This window comes from Ciona intestinalis, chromosome 7, assembly GCF_000224145.3.
Source record: "Ciona intestinalis chromosome 7, KH, whole genome shotgun sequence".
Classification (NCBI taxonomy): domain Eukaryota; kingdom Metazoa; phylum Chordata; class Ascidiacea; order Phlebobranchia; family Cionidae; genus Ciona; species Ciona intestinalis.
The window spans coordinates 2533012-2552603 of record NC_020172.2 but is presented as its reverse complement, the minus strand read 5'-3'; the positions used below and the strand labels follow the sequence as shown (position 1 = coordinate 2552603).

Here is a 19592-nt window from a genome sequence, read left to right as displayed (position 1 = left end):
CATGTTTTTATGTATGGCTTATAATTTGGACAAACCATTAGTGACCACTGGGTTGGAGCAATTGCCGTTAAGTGTCATGCCCAAGGACACATACGCTCACAATGGTAGCAGCGTCGAGCCTTGAACCCATTATTGTCTTTCAGGTGTTGGCAGGTTTAGATGCTGAGGGCAACAAAGATTCTGCCTCAATCAGGCAAACTTACAATATTACTGGATTCCCAAAGACAATTTATTTCGAGTGAGAAATCATTTAAATATAAACTGAAACCATGTTGGATTATTTTTTGTCCTCACATCAATTTTTAGATCGTTGAATTTATGAATAAATGTGATTTATTTACCCTCCTTGGCGGGGTTTACACAGGTGTTCTGTTTCATTCACCTCATGTCCGAGTTACCACGTATGGTTGTAGAAAGAAATGAGAAATTGCAGTTGTTTATGTTTTAACACATGATTATTTTGTAGCAAAGGAAAACAACTGTTTGATTATTCTGGTGGCCACACTAAGCAAGAGTTAATAGACTGGTTAGAGGAGTAAGTATTTGTCGTGTGTTTCTTACAAAATAACCAAATATTTAAGGGTTTTTTTAAAACTGTTTTTTTTTTTGTATTATTAAGTTGTATTGTTAAATTGAAAAACGGTGTAAATAAAAATATGTAGAAATTTTCACAAACTAATTGAAAGCAGTTTATCATTGACTATTTTTATTTTAAAACGGCAAAAAAAATGGCATATCTGGAAACTGGAGCCTTGTGCTTGTACAATATGTATTTAGAATTTGCTTTGTTGAAAAAAATAATTTCTAACTTTATGTTACAGACCTTCAGAACCAAAGCCAAAGGAACCTGAGCCATCATGGGCTGATGATATAACTGATGTTGTACATTTGACCGATGAAACTTTTGATCCTTTCCTCGAGGAAAATAAGAAGGTTATGGTTTTCTTCTATGCGCCATGTAAGTGGTACTTGGTAATTTAAAAAAAATATAATTTGAAATTGATTTTTTTTTTGTAACTTGGAACTGTAGTGTAGGGTGAATTCCATGAATATAAATTGTTTGTTCTCGCTGGCGATAAAATGACAGTTGTTATAAAATGGGTTTTGTGTTTTATAATATTAACCGTTTTATAACAACGGTCATTGTAGTCTAAATTAAAATTTTTCATCAGGTAAGTGGTGCTTGGTAATATAATTTGAAATTAAAGAGTTTTACATTTTTCTTTCAATTTAAAACTGTAGGATGCATGTAATCTGTTTATTCACAATAGTGAGACAATGACAATTGTATAATACGAGTTTTGTGTTTTATAACATTGGAACTTAAACTTAAATCGCATTTTTATGGGCAGTTGTACTTTATAGGCAGTGTGTGGTTAGCTACAATTTAATATTTCTTCAATAGGATTGTTTAAGTATTTAAATTTATTCTAAAATTCTTTGTGGATTTGAATAAATCATACTAGATGCAAAGTAGTTAAGCATTTCTTGTAAACAATCTTTTTATCCTATTACATTGCGATACATAAAAGAAGTTAAAAAATGGTATTATACCTGTGTGTAAATTTGATGCTAATGTTAACAGATTAATGCAGTGCGGACAATTTCAGGGTAGACCTGCCTACCTTATCACCCAGGTCTGGTGCCTATACTTGGGTAGTAATTTTTCCCAAAGAACATACCTACCCACAATGTTAGCAGCGCCGAGCATTAAACTGTTACCCTTAGTTTATAATGATGGTGCTCCACCACTGAACCATGTTTCAGACAAACCATACTTTTGGATCCATTAGCAATAACAGTCTGATTACTTTTCAGGGTGTGGTCACTGTAAGAATTTGAAGCCTGAATGGAACAAAGCGGCCACCATACTGAAGGATGAGGAAGCACCTGAGAAGCTTACTGCTGTGGATGCTACACAATATAGTCAGCTTGGTAATAGATACAAGGTATAAATGGTATTGTAAATTGATAGGATATTTCATGAAATGTTTCTGTGTGTATATTTTAATAGAAGTGTCAGTTAAAAACGTGTTTGCTGGTGTTTTGCAAAAAAGTTTGGAAAATCTGCATAAAAGAATTAAAAGTGACTACGTTACAATAAAATTATTAAAATGTATCAAAATACACCTAAAAATATAAATAATTTTCGACCTAATTTAAATGTTACATTCTTAAGGTCACTGGTTACCCAACTGTAATCTACTTTGAGAATGGTGAGCACAAATATGATGCTTCATCCGCATTCAAACGAACTGCGGAAGGAATTGTGGAATATATTAAAGAGTAAGTAACATGATTTTTATTAAATGTGGATGACATTTTTCTGCAAAAAAAATTTAAAAAATTTTCGCAAACTATATATCATTAGTTACTTATTATGAGTTGGAGCCAATATATAATGTGTTTGTGTCAGTATCTGAGGTTACCAACTACTTAAGTGGATTTTTCATTAGCTTCATAACTATATTTGTTTAAGTCATTTAGTCTCAATAGGCTCTTGTTCATGAAAGCCAAGCACTCTCCATTATATTTTATACACTAGTTGTACTTGTCAATATTGATTTTGTTTACACTTAAGTGTTAGCATACATTTCCATTATATTGAAAACTACTGGAACATAAATGTGGGATTGGAGTACTGTTACATTAGCTGTATAACTAACATATGCTTGTTAAGCGGACATAGGCTTCATTACTATTAGTGAAAATATGCTATTTAAAATAATGGTGCCAGAAAACTTCTTATCCTAACTTGTGTAACTTATAAAAATGAATGTAATTTATTTATCCTTACGTGGTGGCGGGCAACGACAGTCGTAATAACATCAATGGTATGTCTCATACACCTGGTGCCCATTTACAATTTAACACATACAAAATTATGTTGGTACATGTTTAAAAAAAAAGATGTTCAATTTACAGTTTTTATTGATATACAACATATGTAACTTTCGGGGTGAAATAGGTAGCTGAAGTTTTTTTAAACTACCTATTTCTGGCACTTTCCGTTTCCATAAATATTGTATTTTGTTCCATGCAGCCCCAAACCACCCCCGCCCCCTGAGAAAGCTTGGACCGAAGTTGAGAGCGATGTCGTCCATCTTGATGATTCATCATTCAAATCTACAGTGAAAAAGAAGAAACATTCCTTGGTCATGTTCTACGCACCATGTATGTTTTTACTTATTTTACTATTTACCTTTTATTTGGGAAATAGCTTGGTGGTTAATGGTATTAAACTTAAACAAAACTTTTGTTAAAATTTTTTATTGTTTCAAATATTTTCCAATCTTGCCCAACTTTATATATATAAATAAATATATATATATATATATACAGATTTCAAATAGAGCCATTCTGACAGTAGGCTTAATAATATTTCTGAAGGCAATAGCATAAACACACATATTTTTTTCTACCTATATTGTTGGAATAAACAAATTCTATTTGAACAGGGTGTGGACATTGTAAGAAAGCGAAACCAGAATACCAGGGAGCTGCTGCACAATTCGTGGATGACAAGAAGGTACGTAATGCTGTCTAGCTAGCTATTCTACTAACTTAATGCACTAAACCTGTACATTCATGATATTTTTACTTTTTTGCAGTTGCCTACTATTGACTTAAATTTGGTCAAACGCAATACAATTGTATTATGTACTTTTTAACGGCACAGATTATAAGTATTAACAGATTTTTTTAACTTCAGACATTTGATGGTTTAGTTCGAAACATAAAAAAGGACGAAAATAAGGTTATTGTAGGGTGAGGGGGAGATGGAACACCTTATATTTCATTTTCTTATTCTATTTGGTAGTAACTAAAAAAATTATAGATAGCTGTTAATTGTGTAAAACACGTTCAGGATATTTGGATATAATTTGCTTAAGGTGTGTTTATTCTCACCCTACTAAGTACATAGGTTTTGTAATTCATGAAAGAATTAGTATTTTCAGTATTGTTAAACCACTAACTTTCAGGTTGTGTTCGGCGCTGTGGATTGCACACAGAACCAAAAAACTTGTGAAATTTACGACGTCAAAGGTTACCCTACCATCTATTACTTATCATATGGAAAGAATGAGGAGAAGTACCAGCTGGGCAGAGAGGTAAGATCATTTTACCATTTAATGTAATGAGTCAAATCATATTACGATGGTTTAGTGTAAAACTTATATAGTAGGTTTAGAACAGTGTTTCTCAACCAGTATATAACTGCTTTTAAAACTTCAGAGGTGTTTATTGGGGGTTTTGCCAAGGCTATAGAAGCTGAATGATGAAAAGTTTGTCACTATTAATCTAGCAATGTAAATGTAACATTTTTATTCTGGCCTGGCGGGCAACGACAATGGTTATAACAGGGTTGTTTTTACATGTTGTTACATACATGGTATGCCCCATGCCCACTTACAAGTTACCACATATAGATATATACCTTACCTTTTAAGTGATTATTTTTGAGGATATTTATTAATATTATTTATTATTATAAGTAAAAGTTTCTTTATAAAAAAATGAGACACTGAGCCAAAGGGTTGAGAAACACTAGTTTAGTAACATAGATTGTAGGCCTAGCTTTTCACTTACTGGTGGTAATTCTAACAAAAAATATTTATTTTTTGTTTTCTCGTGCCGCTTGAATTGTGATGTCATAAAGGAATCGGATTTCGTCAAATTCATGTCGGGAAAGACGGGAGTTACGAAGACAGAGCTGTAGTTATTTTAAGATTTAATGAATAGCGGTGTTATAAAACTATTTTAACAAATTTCCGTTTTTCAATTACACCTCTTGAGACTATTTTCTAGAAGTAGCTTTTTGGTTAAATTTGCAATAGTTTTAGTAAAGTAATAACAGATAGAAATTATAATGTTAAATGCCAAATGGTACATTTAAACAAAAAATGTTAAAAGCACTTAATATTATTATCAATGAAGCAGACTTCTCATGAAATTTTGTCTTATTATTTCTGCTGCCATGTTATGCAGTGTCAAAATTCAAAATATATTTCATTTTTCTCATGCAAATTATGGCATCCTATCTATACCTAAACTGTTTCGCCCTGGTTTTTTGAAGCATGTTAAGAACTAGTTACAACGTTAGAATGTAGTGTTACTTATAACCGGTGGTGGTGCCTTAGATATTTTTCATTCACAATTCCTGAAGTGCCATATAATTGCATTACACCATATTATTTTGAAAAAGTTATCATGTACAGTTGTTGAACTTTTCGATGTCTGTTTATAATATTGCCTTGTTTGAAACAGTTGATTACTATTTGGTGGCAACAGCCTTAAAAGTGAAAATTTATTCGGGAAATATAATATTTTATAGGTACATTATGTTTTACTTAGCCTACATGACGAAATAACAAAAATATGGTCAAAAATAGAAAAGTGCTAAGTTTAGCGCTAACTAAATGAATTATCTGCATTGTTTTTTTTAGGTTTTAGTCCGTTTCATGAATAAGTTTGTAAAGTTTTTACCGTTTGATAAATATTTCGAATGTGCCTAAAACGAATATTAAAACCTATGATCTACATATAGTCGGCCAGACCTAAGTAAATTCAATTCAATGCAAAGACATAAAGTGTGAGAACGTGCGTTTTGTTTTTAATGCCAAAAGGGAAATCATTTAGGAAGAAGATTTTGTTGAGTTTATAAAAGCTAAAGAACGACTATCCAACGATTCGCAGAAGACGGCCACGTTTTGGCAAGACATCCCGAACGTACAATATCTACACCAGCTAACAAGTAAAACAAAATTTAGTTTATTTTGGTGTTTTAGTACAGTTGTGGAGCGTTAGCCTAATACGTTTAAATTCCTTTTTGTGCCATTTGCCGTCGTGAGTTTATGTTGTAACCCCACGCGCATGTATTTTACTTTGTCTTAAAGTTAACCTTACCAAAGGGTGCACTAATCATACTTTATGCGAGAACCTGCTTGTACACTGTTTTAGACGAAACATGGCAATCCTTTGTAAAAGAAAACTCTAAAGTTTTAATAACCATTTATTACGCCGGGTGTCCAAACTGCGAAGTTATTCGAAAAGAGTTGACTGAATGTGCCAAAGCAGCAAGGGAGCAAAATGTAAGTTTAAACTCAAGAATTTAATTGCCTATGTTATGCACTTTCCTACAGGGTATGTGTCCTTTGACAGAACAATTATTGCTACAACCCAGTGGTTAAAGGGTTTGTAGTACTCTAGGTGCAGCAGTAATGGCCCAACTGTCTAAAGCCTAGGTCCCATCCCATGGCATTCTATGCTGCAGGATCTCTTTTTTTAGAAGGCTATTACATTTTTTTTATTAGGCTTTGGTTTTCGAAAAATAATTCAAATGCCCAGGTAAATGTGATTTTTCTTTTGCTCAGATTGCTGTGAAAATAGCTGTGGTAGACGGTGAACAGTATGGTAGCACTATTCACCGGTTATGGACCAAAGACATGGGAACTCCTACCATATTCTGGTATGAAAATGGAATCAAACAGTTTGAGTATATTAAATCTAGAGCAGCAGAAGAACTGATAAAATTCATTAAAAAGTAAGTACAAAAGCAACTTTTAATTCTAATTGCTAGTGGATATGGTTCTTAAACTTTTAGCTGCATTCTTGCATGTCAAAGATTAACAAATGCATAATACACTTTTGTCTGATACGATAAACCTAAAATAGCTCTTTTTCCAAAAAAAAAACGAAAAAACATTTTTTCATTTTGAGACCATTTTCAATGCTAAATTTTTTTTATTGTTACAACATTAAAAAGTGTTTAAAAATGATTTTCTGTTTATGCAGCCCGAAAAAGCCACAAGAAAAGAAGTCTTATCCTGACTGGTCAATGCAAGAATCCGCAGACGATATTTATTTTCTTGATGCTCGTGGTTTTGACTCATTTGTAAAAGATCAGGAACACATGATGGTTGTCTTCTTCTCACCAGGTTAGCATTCTATAAGTTATATAACAAAGCTAGTAATGGAAACTGTTGTTAATGGTTTAGACTTGAGTTACTCCGTTTGCATTAGCATTATATTCTACATGAGTCCTATTGCAAAAAAAACGGCAAAGAAACCTGGGACATGGACCCGAGATGACCCATTACCCCTACCAAAAAAGTCAACATTTTTTGCTACTCTGTATTAAAAATTATGGTCGACAGAGGGTAAAGAAAACCCATATAACCTGCTATTTTAAATATGTTTCAAAACGATAACAGTTATTTTTCTTTTAAAAATAATTTAAAAAGTTCAAGCTCTAATTTAAAACGTTGGTAGCTGTTATTATTTTTTTAACATTATCAAACAAATTTTTAATTTAATTGCATACTTTAATAAGTTGTAAATATTTATTTTGAACTTATTTATTTTATTAAGGATGCAATGCTTGCTTCAATATTCGATCACAATATGAAGAAGCAGCCACGAGATTAGATGACATCAGGTCTGATGTCACGATGGCTGCAGTCAACTTTGCTAAAGGTATTGTAAGTTTATTTGTTTTGTAACATTGACTGACTCGTACTCAAACCAAATGTTGCCTTCTGGCTTATAAGTTGCTTAAACTTTTAGCCATAGATTGAAATGAAAAATCAAAAAATACTCCTATACATAATTACATAGACATACTTAAAACATGCATGATAACCAAAAAGGGGGAATGATGTGTATGAAACAGAACACCAGTGTTATAGGTACTGTTGCAGCCTTGTAATGTGATTATATGAAGATAAATAAATTACGGTTGTTTATGTATTGTAAGACACTTTGTTTAATGGTAAGACATTTTTAGCAGTCTTGTATTTATATAACATCAACATATATATGTATGTGTTGATGTGGTGCAATAAAATTTGTGAAACTTTTTAGGAAATATGTTTTTTCTTGTGTTTTTGCTGCAGCCAGAGAACTATCAGCTCGTTTCAATGTTGTGTCATATCCATACTTTGCTTATTTTAAAGAAGGGAGGTTTAAGTTTCAATACAAAGGAAAACCTTTAGCTGATGATATTGTCGAGTTTATGAAGAAGTAAGTTAAGCATAGATAAATGTAATTTTTGGTCAACAATTTAGATAAGCCAGGGGCCACTGGGTTGGCACAATTAATGTTCAATGTTTGGCCTACCATTTGTACCCAATGGTATCACTATCAGCATTGGGCCTAGAACCCATACCCTATTAGCTAGAGACAGACCCCCCAACCACCATGGCACCAGTATGCAACAGTGTCTTTAATCATTATTGGTGCGTGGTCACTAATATATATTTGTGGTTACTTACCCTGATCATAATTAAAGTTATCATTTTACCCACACAGTCCTAAGCCACCAGCTGAACCAGATATCTCAGAAAACATTCCAGCAGAACCAGAAAGTAACGTCACATCTTTAACTGAGGAAACTTTCAATAAATTTATGAAAACTCACTCAAATGTGCTGGTCATGTTTTCCACACCGTGTAAGTGGAGTTGAAGTCTTATAGTACACACCATGGGATCTAAGATTTTAACCCTAATTAGCATATTACCCCAACAAACTTTTAGTTTTTGTTTGTTGTACATTTGATTCCATTGTTTTTCTCCTGGTATTGCAGTGCGTCTGATTAAAAACTGTATGTAATACCTTTATACACCTTTTATAAGGGTAATGTTTAGGGTGGCCGAGCCGAGGTAATGAATTTTAAAACAGAGTCACAAATTTTGGAACCCCAGTTTTAAGCCTAAAACTGCTGTTACCGTGCTGTTGGCTGTCTATACAAATAAGCATAGCCATTTACTTAGGACACACACCCTAATTTTTGAAACAGGCGTGACATTTTATGTTTTAGCACACCAGTTTTAAACCTAAAACAAGTATTACCACACTGTTTGGTGTTCAAACATAATCAGAGCCATAAAATATTGTGTTTTCCACATTAATTATATTCAATAACCAGGGTGTGGACATTGTCGTCACTTTAAACCAAAGTATGAGAAAGCAGCAGATGCATTAAAGGCCGATGGATCCTTGGGAAAGCTAGCCAGTGTTAACGGGAACAATGAAAAGAATTTACTAAAGGAATATAATGTATATGGATTTCCTACGCTCTTGCATTTCCAGTGAGTTATGTTTTTCCTTTTGACTTCATAAGTTTAATTTTTATGTATATAACTACAGTAGCATTATCTGTGCTTTTGTACCTCATATGCACTTTCCAGTGACATAATTATTAATTATGATGATATGATAGTAATTTTCGCAAACTGTAAATGCAAGTACATGTTGTAATAATATTAATTCCTAATGCTTTTCCCTTCTAGGAATGGTGAAAATAAGGACAAATACAAAGGAGAAAGAACTATGGAATCTGTTGTAAGATTTATGAAAAAGTAAGAATTATTTATTTTGAAACATCCACAACAAATACTGTATACAGTTTTTTGGTCTAACATTGGCACATAGAAATTCTATGGATTTGTTTTCATTCTTTTATGAGTAATTAAACAACTTAATTTTGTCTCTTCGGTTGCGGTAAAGGTCAGATGAGTATATAAAAGTGAAAAAAACATGACAAATATTACACGCTTAAAGGCAAAACAGTAGGAAACTTGTCGATAAAAGCTAATCTGTTACACTCTAGTTATCTACCATTTTTGACAAAGTCCTTCAGCTAATTTTCTATTTAAACAGTGCCACAAATGAAACAACATTATCAGAACACCCAAAACCTAAAACCACTGACATAATTATGAAAACCAAACCCCAACAAGTGACTGCTTTGAACTCAACAACATTTGAAAAGTTCATTAATTCTTCTGAACAAGTTTTTATCATGTTTTATGCTCCATGTAAGTTTAGTTTGAAATATTTTATTGTTTTACTTATTTTGTGATGGGGGATTTTTATTAATTATGAATTTTAGAACTGTCTGTTGAATGGTTGCATATGTATATATATATATACCTTTTGTTTTGGGTGTTAGAAATTAGTCTAAAATTGCTATTTGTTATAAAATGCCAAAAGTTCCTTAAAATGTTTAAATAGTTGATTAAACTAAAGTTTAGTAAAGTACTGAGCAGTGGCATTTGAAAATAAAGTTTAAATTTACAAGTTGATAATATCAATGCACACTACACACAGGGTGTGGGGCATGCAAGACAAGCAAAGATGCATTTTTCCAAGCTGCTATTGAAGTGTATGAGGAATTGGATTATTTCAAACTTGCTGTGATTAATGCAGATAAATTGAGTTCACTGATGAAGAAATACAACCTAACAGTTAGTGCCTAAGAGTTCTGAATTTAGGCTTTAAATGTACAGACCTCAAAATATCTCTAACACTTTTATTTGGCAAGACTATAACACAGCTTCGCATGTATTGTAAATGCATTTCCAAATTTTATGTCAATGTTCCTAGTGTTTTTATTGAAATAATTCCAGGGTTTTCCATCCTTTCTCTTCTTTAAAGATGGTCGGTTCATCACAAAATATCGAGGAACGACGGACAAAAAAAGTTTTATCGGATTTTTAAATGAGTAAGTTGTCCTAATGGAATGTATTTTTGTAAATTTTGTTTTAATCTGTAAAAAGTTCAAATACAATTTTTGTGTTTAAATTTGTAATGTCCAATACACTTATTAAATGTATTATAAGTCTAATACAAATGTGTTTGGCAAAGAGAAGAAAATTAACAACAACACAACACTCATTAAAAACACACAATTAATAAATAAAACTTGTCTGATAAAAGTGTGGGTGCTAACCCCACAATGGCAAATAAATTAACTACTATTATGTAATGTAACAACTTACTTTATCCTTGCATGGCCGAATACGTCAGTCGTTATAACACAGGTGTTTTCTTTCTTATATCTCATGCCAGCATACCAGTTACCATGTATGTTACTTTATGGTTGATTAATTTTTTAGAATTTTTTTTATAATTTTTGTTTGTGGCTAATGTTTGGACAAACGATTAGTAACCGCTGGGTTGATTAAGTTGTATTTATTCTAAACAAATTAGGCTGTAGTAAGAAGAAAACGATGTGTACAGACACAATTTGTACAATGCAGAATAGTTTTATAATTTATATTTAGTCCTCCTGAAGAGAAAGAGGAGACAGAGCAAAAACCATCTTCATCATCAAGTCAACAGTGGATTAGTGAAGTGGGGAAAGTGGAACATCCAAATATTAACAACTTTGAACAATTTGTTCGGAAATACACTCATGTGTTGGTCTTCTTCTATATTAATGGTAATAACTTTGGATTTTATTCATTATCTTAATATATATTTAATGCATAGCATGCCATTCCTGCCATGGAAAATCAACACTGTTTTTCAGACAGCCTGAAATAAAAATTAATGATTGCTGTCATAGGCACCAAACTTTTTATTATGCCAGAGAGGCAGGGATAGTTTGACAAGTAATTGTGTAAAACAAATCCAACATATTGGCTGTAATGTTTTTTGATAATTGATTGTAGAAAACTCGATATTGTCGTCATAATTGTTGCTGTTGGCTATGTCTCACACTGCATAACTGTATTTTATGTGGTGTACCAATAAAATATATATATATATATGTTTATTTAAACTGGGTATAACTGAACACTATTCGTTCTAACTACATTTTAATTCCCCAGCTTGCGAGATCTGCTTAAACCAGATGAAACCGGAATACACAAAAGCTGCTGAGATTTTGAGAAAAGAGAGACCTGCAGTTCGACTTGCTGCTGTTAATGGAGCTTGGGAAAGTAAATTGATGCAACAGTTTGGTGTGGATGGTTTTCCTACCATCCTGTACTTCAGGTGTTTATGTTATAGTTAACTTTATGTTGTATGCTTGAATGTAATGTATTAGATTGAATGGAACTTATTTACCTGTGGCGGGGCAGCAAAGGCGGTTATAACATGGGTGTTCTGTTTTATACATCTTGTGTCTGCTTACAAGTTAGCTACCACGTACGTTACTTTGTGGGTGAATATTTTTAGGAATTAATGTTTTCCTGATTTATAGCTTACAATTTCGGCATCCCAAAAGGGACCACTAAAAAAATAAAAAAATGTGTTAAAAATGTTCTTGATTTTAAAATAGCAGACTATTTCTTTAGTAAAGGAAAGAAGCAATATGTGTACAAAGGTGATTGGAAAACTGGCAGTCTGGTAAAGTTCATGAAAAAGTAAGTAAGAATTTTTAAACTGAAATCCCCCCAATAACAATGTTGTTTTCTTAATTCAATCCAGTCCTAAAGAAGAGCTTGCGAAGAAACAGAAGCCAACATCATGGCAAGATATAAAGGGGGTAATGTTTGGGGGTGTTGTTCATCTTGGAAATAAAACTTTTGATCAATTTATTGCTAAACAGGTGAGTTAATTAGTCTTCGTTTTGCTTATTGGATTTCAACCCTTTATGGTTCATGTCTCTATTGTAGCTATTTTTTTATGTTCGGCAGAATGATTAGCACTACTGCTAGCCCAAAGGTTACAGGCACGAAGCACGACACTGCTACCATTGTGGCATATATGTTCTTGGACAAGACATTTAACTAAGTAATTGTTCCAATCCAGTGGTCACTAACTTGTCAGCCATACAAATTTTAATTAACCACAAAGTTACATATATGGTAACTGGTAAGTGGACACAAAGTGTATAAAACAGAACACCCGTGTTATAACAACCGTACTTGCCCCACCACGCAAGGATTAATAAATTACATTCGTTCATTCAACCTCTCTTTTCACCAGAAACACGCTCTCATTCTCTTCCATTCACTCTACTTCTCACGTTGCATCATCGCACAAGAACAATTCCGTATTTCTGCGATGACCTTTGCTCGTGAAACCAATGTTGGGTTTGGAGCAGTGGATTGTCATAGACAACCTGAACAAGGATGTAAGTTTGTTTGGTATATTCCTATGATACAGTAGGGTGGGGGAAAATGAGACACTTTTTTATTTTATTTCTCTACTATTCGGTAGTAAACAAAGAACATTCAAAAAACTATAAAACCGTATCCTTATGACTCCCATAGACCAATGTTAACTCTTTAAAACAGTATCAGAATATTTGGATAATATTTGCTAAAGGTGTCTCCCCCCACCCTACTGTATATAATTAAAATAGCTTTCCTTTGTCTCTTTGGTTGCGGTAAACAAAAATTAAAGATTGAGGTAAGATGGATACAGTTAACACATAATATTTCATATTTCCTAATCATGTTTAAAATAATTTTTATATTTTGCAAAGATACAGTTTTATAATTTTGTGTTCAGTCTTTGTTCACTACCAAACTGGACCATAAAACAGAATTAAAACTTAGACCAACTTACCCCGACCTATATTTTGTTCTATCTAATTACTCACCAACTGTCAAACATTCCACAGTGGTTTGTTACCACCTGGATGTAAAGAAATTCCCGTCATACAAATATTACTTGAATGGAAAACTCTCTAAAGATCTTGAGTTTGCCCGGACAGAGGAAATAACTGACTTTATGCTCGCCAAGATTGAACAACAAAAAAGCAGGGAAGAACTTTGAACTGTGTTCTGTTATAAATTTTTCGCTTTGTTTTTATGGACTTCTTCTTAAGCTGAGTAAGTCTGCTTTTAGTAGGCAGTAGATAGATAATTATTGTTGTTTTGAAAATGTATTCTTAGCCACACGTGTTTGATTATAAAATTAGATTACGAAAAACATAGATACAGTGAGATGGATGATGCATATTGCAGTGACAGAATTGGGCTGTTTACAATTAATTACGATGCAGATTATAAACTTCACTAGAATACATTACTGGAAATACTACTAGAATACATTACTAGAATACATTACTGGAAATATTACTAGAATACATTACTAGAAACTTCACTAGAATACATTACTAGAAACTTCACTAGAATACATTACTAGAAACTTCACTAGAATACATTACTAGAATATATTACTAGAAACATTACTAGAATACATTACTAGAAAACAGAACACAGTTTGCTGAAGAACTATTAAAATTACAAGACACAGTTTCAGACAAAATGTGTGATCATATGCGAAAAGTTCAGACATAAAGTGTAAACTCAACAGAATGGCTCAACTGTTTAGCATACGCCGATATGTAGATGTGTAATACGCGTATGCTATACATTTTCAGGAGTACTACTGTTTCACATATGTTACCGGCTAAGTTCATATACAACCTTAATTTGATGGTTAATGTAGGCAGTTTTATTTATTCCTGTTGTTGGTTAGTGTTTTGTGGTAGAACCGTGATCGTGTCACCCCCAATGACGCAGTTGGTGTAAGTACCACCAGACATATTGAGAATCATTGACCGGTTTTCGGTAGTGCCACTTTCTGTAAACTGAACTTGGTTTACCATGTTGCTGTTTTGGCGAAGAAAATTTGGAGTTGGTGTAGCTGGAACTGTCTGGTTTGCAGCAGGCGTCGATTGGAGAGCGCATTTTAAAATTATCTCTTCGGTGTCCTGGTAAAAAGGTATGTTTTGCTCAACAACTTTATTGGAGTTTTGGGAAGTCGTGGTTGGGTTTTCAGGTTGAATTACTTGTGGTATTTCGTGTTGCTTTGGTTGAGTTACGAAGGTTGCGTCTACTTGTTCTTCTTCAGCTTCTAAAACAAATCTACTTTACAGTGAATAATTGAGGTTTGTATTTGCTCTATATATGCTTGTACAATCATTGCTTACCAGAGTGTTCAGTATCAGACCCGGCATCAGTTTGAAGAATTTGTGAACCTTCGTTGTTTTCTATTTCATCGGTTGGTAGCTCATTTGCTGATTCGTCATGATTTTCCTCGTCGTTGGACTCCTGTTCCAAGTCACTCGGCTCATCTGTGGCGGTTGCTTCTATGAAAGTATATGTGCTAAAAGGCTGGTAGAGTAACATGGCATACTGTAAGCATCTAAAACCTATATTTCCCAATCGTGTTTTTAACAATGCTCATTTAGAATCATAGACTATGTATATAATTCTGTAAATATTCTTAGTTTACTACCAAAAGGTACGCTAAATGAGGTCAAAAACATGATCAAACATGCCCCACCCTACTATACCACCGCTGACAAAATTTGGATAAAAAGTAAACTAACCTGTGTCCCTTTCATCTTCCTCTTCTACATTACCATCTTCTTCTTTCGGTAGAAAGAAATTCTCAATACTTGTTTGTGCTTTCTTGTTTGTATCATGAACATCAATAACAGAAGGAGAGGGTATTATCTTTAAACACGATAAAAATATTTCAAAAGTAGTATTTATTAATCAGTATTCATACCTGATTGTAAAGTAAGGGATTCTCCTGTTTTTCTATAGTTGCCTTCTGATAGTCTTTCATTTCAACCTGTATAAATTGTTGTTGCTTTGAAAAAAGCCATGTAAACTTTAATAAAGTACATAAAGAGGTCGTATGTATCTATATAGATACCTTGATTATCTTTGTTCCCACGCCAAAAGTAGTGACATACTCCGTCGGAATGGCGAACACGTCACCATCTTTGTACCTGATGTATGCCTCGTCTGTTTCGTCAGAGATAGCTACGAGTTTACAAACACCCACCATTGCCTTAAAATTAAAAATGGAAAGTTTCGAGCTTTGCTCATATATGATATATTTAGTGTTATCCACCTTACCTGACAAATACCCAGATCCAACTCCATTCCTAACCCTTCCATATCGAAATGGGCTATGGAACTGTCAAGTACAACGTTTGAGTTGACCTAGATAGAAAGTGTTACAGATGCATTACCATTGAGAGACTTTAAAGAACATTTAACAGATTAAAGATACCTTTATTGCTTGTACAGCTGAAACATGGTCTCTGTGTTGCTGAGCTACTGACTCGTTCGAAACGAAAAGAAAATTTGTCGGAACATGTAGGCTATAAAATATACATATAGTAGGGTGGGGGAAGACGGGACAGCTTTAGCACATAATATCCAAATATCCTGATCGCGGTTTAAACAATTAACAACGGTCTATAGGAGTCGTCAGTATATAGTTTTATAATTCTTTGAATGTTCTTTGTTTACTACCAAATGAGACAAGAAAATTGAATGAAAAGGTGTCCCATCTTCCCTCACCCTACTATACTACCCGTGTGCCAGCAATGTTCAATTCAATGCCATTTATTACCTTCTTTTGTTGAATTTGACGACTGTTGTTGTAAATGATGAATACCCTTGAACCATGCCAGGGCATACCAACACCTATGTATAAAACAGATAATATTTCAGTTGGGATTATTACAAATTGAGGTCCAAACACCGGTTCAGCATAACCACAAACGGTTTAATTTAAAGTACATACTTGAAAGTACTTCTCGGAAACGCGAAGGTCTTTTAACATTCTGAGAATTCGTCGGTCGTTGATTATCTGAACCACTTGGTTTATCTAGAAATAATCTAATATTAGGTCTATAATGCCGTTAACAGCAATCATGCACAAAAGCGCTTGCAAAAACTGTTTTACAAACCGTATTCACCTCAAAAGGAAACTGTTCTGTAGTTTTGAAATGGCCTTCGCCGCTCTTATGTCGTGTTCTTTTATCTTTCTTTTTTCGTTCTTTTTGAATACAATTCGGGGGTAGTATCCATCTGCATTAAAAAGAAGATTTTAAGATATAAGAGAAAAATAAGACAAAAGTTTTTGAATTTAGTGCATTTGTTTCGCATTATAAAAATATAGACTTCATAAAAACACCAACTTAAACTCCAAAAAACGTCAGGAGTTTCAATATTATACATGTTAATTTTCTCTTTAAACAAAACACTTACACCCGATCTTTTACTTTTACCACAACTTCTCTTTCCACGGAAAAGGTCACTATCCCTACTTTTCCCAGAATCTTCGCAAAAATATAACTTACGTTAACGAAGAAAGAATATTAAAAAAAACTGCCACACAACCTGTGTCATTTCGTAATTCCATTTCCCAGTTAGAGCATTTACTGCCTGCATTACTTCCATAAGATCGCTACTCACAACAACACGTGTACCTAAAGTGAACCCTTGAGCATGCTGTAATTTATGGTATAAGAGATTAAATTAATTTATGGTAGGGGAACTCCATGATTTTATTATTTCACACCTTTGGTAGTTCAATGTTGATCGGATACTTTCGCTTGGACAGGAGCGCTTTGTTTACAATCACGCTGTAAATAATAGAATTTTTTTTTTGCATACAGTTATATTATGACTACATGTATGGTACTGGGGTCAGTGGGGTAAGATGGGATACTGTAAGCACCTAAATTTCATATTTCCTGATCGTGTTTTGAACATTTAACAATTCTCTTTTAGAGTTGATCGGTTACGGGTAGATAATTTTGTAAATATTCTTTGTTTACCACCAAACAGGAGGATAAAAGAGAATGAAGACCATTGTTTGAAGAATAAACCAAGTACAAATAGCATAATCAAAATGACGTCTATACTTTGTATACTTACCAGGAATATTCGCTCACAGTCACGAATGCATCACCTTTTGAATCGAATGTAATAATTCGCCCAAGACGATCTTGTAACTAAAATAGTAACCGTAACATTACAAATATATAGCCTATAACTATTACATATAATATATATCTTGTCATTGCATACCTGTAAAAGTTGATTCACATCAGTACCATGGTTCGGTTGCATCAGCTGAATTAAGCGTGTTTCGACATCTATTTCCACCTCAGTACCAATCTTGAAATTTACAAGTGTTTTTTATACATCGAAATGATAGAAGAAATTTTAAAGTATCAGATGTACAAGAATAGATACAAAACAGGCACCAAAACGAAATAAATCCAGTTTACCTGCAAATCATTACTTGCAGTGAGGGTTGAGCCATCATCCTTACAAGTGTCCGACACACTTTCAAGTGCACTGCCATCGCTTATATACCACCTTATAGAAAGTAAAACAGATTTAAAATGTGTCAAAATTACTGTTTAATATTAGATTCTGTTCCAAAGCCTGGTTGTGGCAGGTAATATGTATTTTATTATAGACTTACATTGTTCCAGTATTGGGGAAATAGACAACAGTGTCATATTTCCCGTCCCTATATCGCCCGACCACTGTACCAACATGTCCAAAGTTCTGGTAAAAAGGCAGTTTTTTATCAATTTTTTTAAATAGGCCATTTATTTACCTGTGTAATTAATTCATTCCAGCTATGTGGAGCTAGTACTTGTTTCAGTTGCCGCTTTTTTAGGGTAATGCGGACGCGATCACCAAGCTATAAAACAAGAAAATTTGTTTAATTTTATTGTGTAGACATTATTATTATTTCGCAATTTTTCAATGAAGGTGTTTACTTTTATTTCATCTCTTGGTAGAGGTGGTGGAGGTGGGAACAGCAAGGTGTCTTGGTTGCTCCTAATTTGCAGTTGCCTGCAGGTTAATAAAATAACAAAATTGTTTGATTCTCGAAAACATGGTACTTTACCTCACTTCAGAAGATTCCACTTTTCGTATTTTACTGCGAATCTAGAAAAGCAACCATTAGTAACCAAGCTAACATGGGTACTAAGTTGTAACCTCTAATATCCTTGCTCTCCAGTAAAAGACAGTTTCCTCCACAAATTGTTGAAGTGTTGGGCCATTGACACCTAGTGCCTTTAAGATAAACAATTGTAAGGGTATATGCAACTGCCATTATCTGTTTATCATGTGTTAAGGTAACATGCAATATATTAATATAGAAGTACTTACTGGAAGTTGAATATTTTGTTGTAGATTTGAATTTAAACTTGTAGGCTGTGGGATTCCTAGAATGAATATCTTGTTATCTCAATAACTTTATATAAAAATACTTAGTTTATAACTTGAACTTGATAATTCGACCGAGACGAAATTATCATGGTATGCTTTGCTGATAGGCTATGTAAACTTTAAAATATTATAGTCATTTTAATATGTAATGTGTCCCATTTTTTAGTGTTTAGAAGGTGGGGTAAGACAGAACCCCTAAGCACATATTGCCCAATATTTCCAAACTAAAAGTATATGGTTTTAGGGTGATTTTAGTTGGACTGTGGGTGTAACGTAAAAGTAGATTTTAAAAAAGTCCCGTTTTCACCCACCCAACTATAATACTATAATCTTACCTCTTTGCTGCACATATGCTGCTGCTAAATCTCTGAAAAACTGTTGCTGGAGTTCTAGTGCCATTTGCAACTCTTTCTGTAGCGCGTATGTCAAAATTTGAAATGAACGTTACTTTGATCGCGCGAACCGTTTGTTTTACGTAATCAGAACAGACGAAACTTTAGTATCGCTTTTCTCTTGGGACGCTGAATCAATACATACCTACGCACTGAGCTGAATCAAAATATACCTACGCACTGAGCTGTATTATATAGTAGGGTGGGGGAAGATGGGACACCTTTTCAATCTATTTTCTTGTCTCATTGGGTAGTAAACAAAGAACATTCAAAAAATTATAGAACTGTATCCTCACGACTCTTATAAACCGTTGTTATTTGTTAAAAACACGATCAGGATATTTGGATATTATGTGAAAAGGGTGTCCCATATTCCCACAACCTACTGTATACGAAAGCTGACTGAACGTACCATCTACGTTACATGCTAAACAATCAAACGATTTAAACTAA

General features: G+C 33.5%; 3 protein-coding genes across 6 annotated transcripts in view; 2 read left to right on the top strand and 1 right to left on the bottom strand.

Annotated features, from left to right (window-relative positions):
- Positions 1–5338, top strand: part of LOC100177333 (protein disulfide-isomerase A5) — an 8651-nt gene extending 3313 nt beyond the window's left edge. Inside the window, exons 7-15 of the mRNA XM_002129487.3 lie at positions 144–238; positions 467–535; positions 822–958; positions 1819–1949; positions 2180–2286; positions 3044–3174; positions 3459–3529; positions 3984–4112; positions 4661–5338. Coding sequence (XP_002129523.1) covers positions 144–238; positions 467–535; positions 822–958; positions 1819–1949; positions 2180–2286; positions 3044–3174; positions 3459–3529; positions 3984–4112; positions 4661–4720 — 930 coding nt within the window. The 3' untranslated portion in view covers positions 4721–5338. The remainder of the gene's footprint in view (positions 1–143; positions 239–466; positions 536–821; positions 959–1818; positions 1950–2179; positions 2287–3043; positions 3175–3458; positions 3530–3983; positions 4113–4660) is intronic.
- Positions 5339–5576: 238 nt separating this feature from the next.
- Positions 5577–13770, top strand: LOC100179679 (protein disulfide-isomerase A5-like). Its single transcript, XM_009860676.3, has 18 exons — positions 5577–5591; positions 5913–6092; positions 6375–6544; positions 6796–6938; positions 7372–7476; positions 7896–8022; positions 8311–8450; positions 8928–9090; positions 9292–9360; positions 9662–9819; positions 10112–10248; positions 10411–10505; positions 11068–11225; positions 11617–11782; positions 12085–12153; positions 12218–12338; positions 12719–12866; positions 13359–13770. Exons 1-18 carry the CDS (start codon positions 5577–5579, stop codon positions 13511–13513), a joined length of 2319 nt encoding a protein of 772 aa, XP_009858978.2. The 3' UTR covers positions 13514–13770.
- A 299-nt stretch (positions 13771–14069) lies between these two features.
- Positions 14070–19297, bottom strand: LOC100175801. 4 transcript variants are annotated; one of them, XM_018812481.2, is made up of 23 exons: positions 19083–19297; positions 18688–18743; positions 18514–18591; positions 18422–18462; positions 18291–18366; positions 18125–18211; positions 17987–18072; positions 17787–17877; positions 17584–17673; positions 17431–17507; positions 17072–17135; positions 16891–17001; positions 16759–16829; positions 16467–16578; positions 16292–16375; positions 16118–16191; positions 15773–15863; positions 15616–15702; positions 15410–15547; positions 15260–15325; positions 15078–15204; positions 14676–14834; positions 14070–14610 (listed from the first exon to the last, which is right to left on the bottom strand). In XM_018812481.2, exons 1-23 carry the CDS (start codon positions 19144–19146, stop codon positions 14600–14602), a joined length of 1941 nt encoding a protein of 646 aa, XP_018668026.1. In that variant the 5' UTR covers positions 19147–19297; the 3' UTR covers positions 14070–14599. The 4 variants fall into 4 exon arrangements, with proteins under 4 accessions (XP_018668026.1, XP_018668022.1, XP_018668024.1 ...); XM_018812477.2 differs by having other exon boundaries at positions 14070–14599; XM_018812479.2 differs by having other exon boundaries at positions 14070–14596.
- Between the last annotated feature and the right edge of the window lie 295 nt (positions 19298–19592).

Bases quoted from the DNA above. Each gene is read 5' to 3' on its own strand.
- LOC100179679 (XM_009860676.3), top strand. The intron at 6,545-6,795 runs GTAAGTACAAAA...CTGTTTATGCAG, and splicing joins CTGATAAAATTCATTAAAAA to CCCGAAAAAGCCACAAGAAA. The intron at 12,154-12,217 runs GTAAGTAAGAAT...AATTCAATCCAG, and splicing joins CTGGTAAAGTTCATGAAAAA to TCCTAAAGAAGAGCTTGCGA.
- LOC100175801 (XM_018812477.2), bottom strand. From the start codon at position 19,146: ATGGCACTAGAACTCCAGCAACAGTTTTTCAGAGATTTAGCAGCAGCA. The intron at 15,326-15,409 runs GTATCTATATAG...CAATTTATACAG, and splicing joins TGGGAACAAAGATAATCAAG to GTTGAAATGAAAGACTATCA. The intron at 15,205-15,259 runs GTATGAATACTG...TCGTGTTTAAAG, and splicing joins ATCCCTTACTTTACAATCAG to ATAATACCCTCTCCTTCTGT.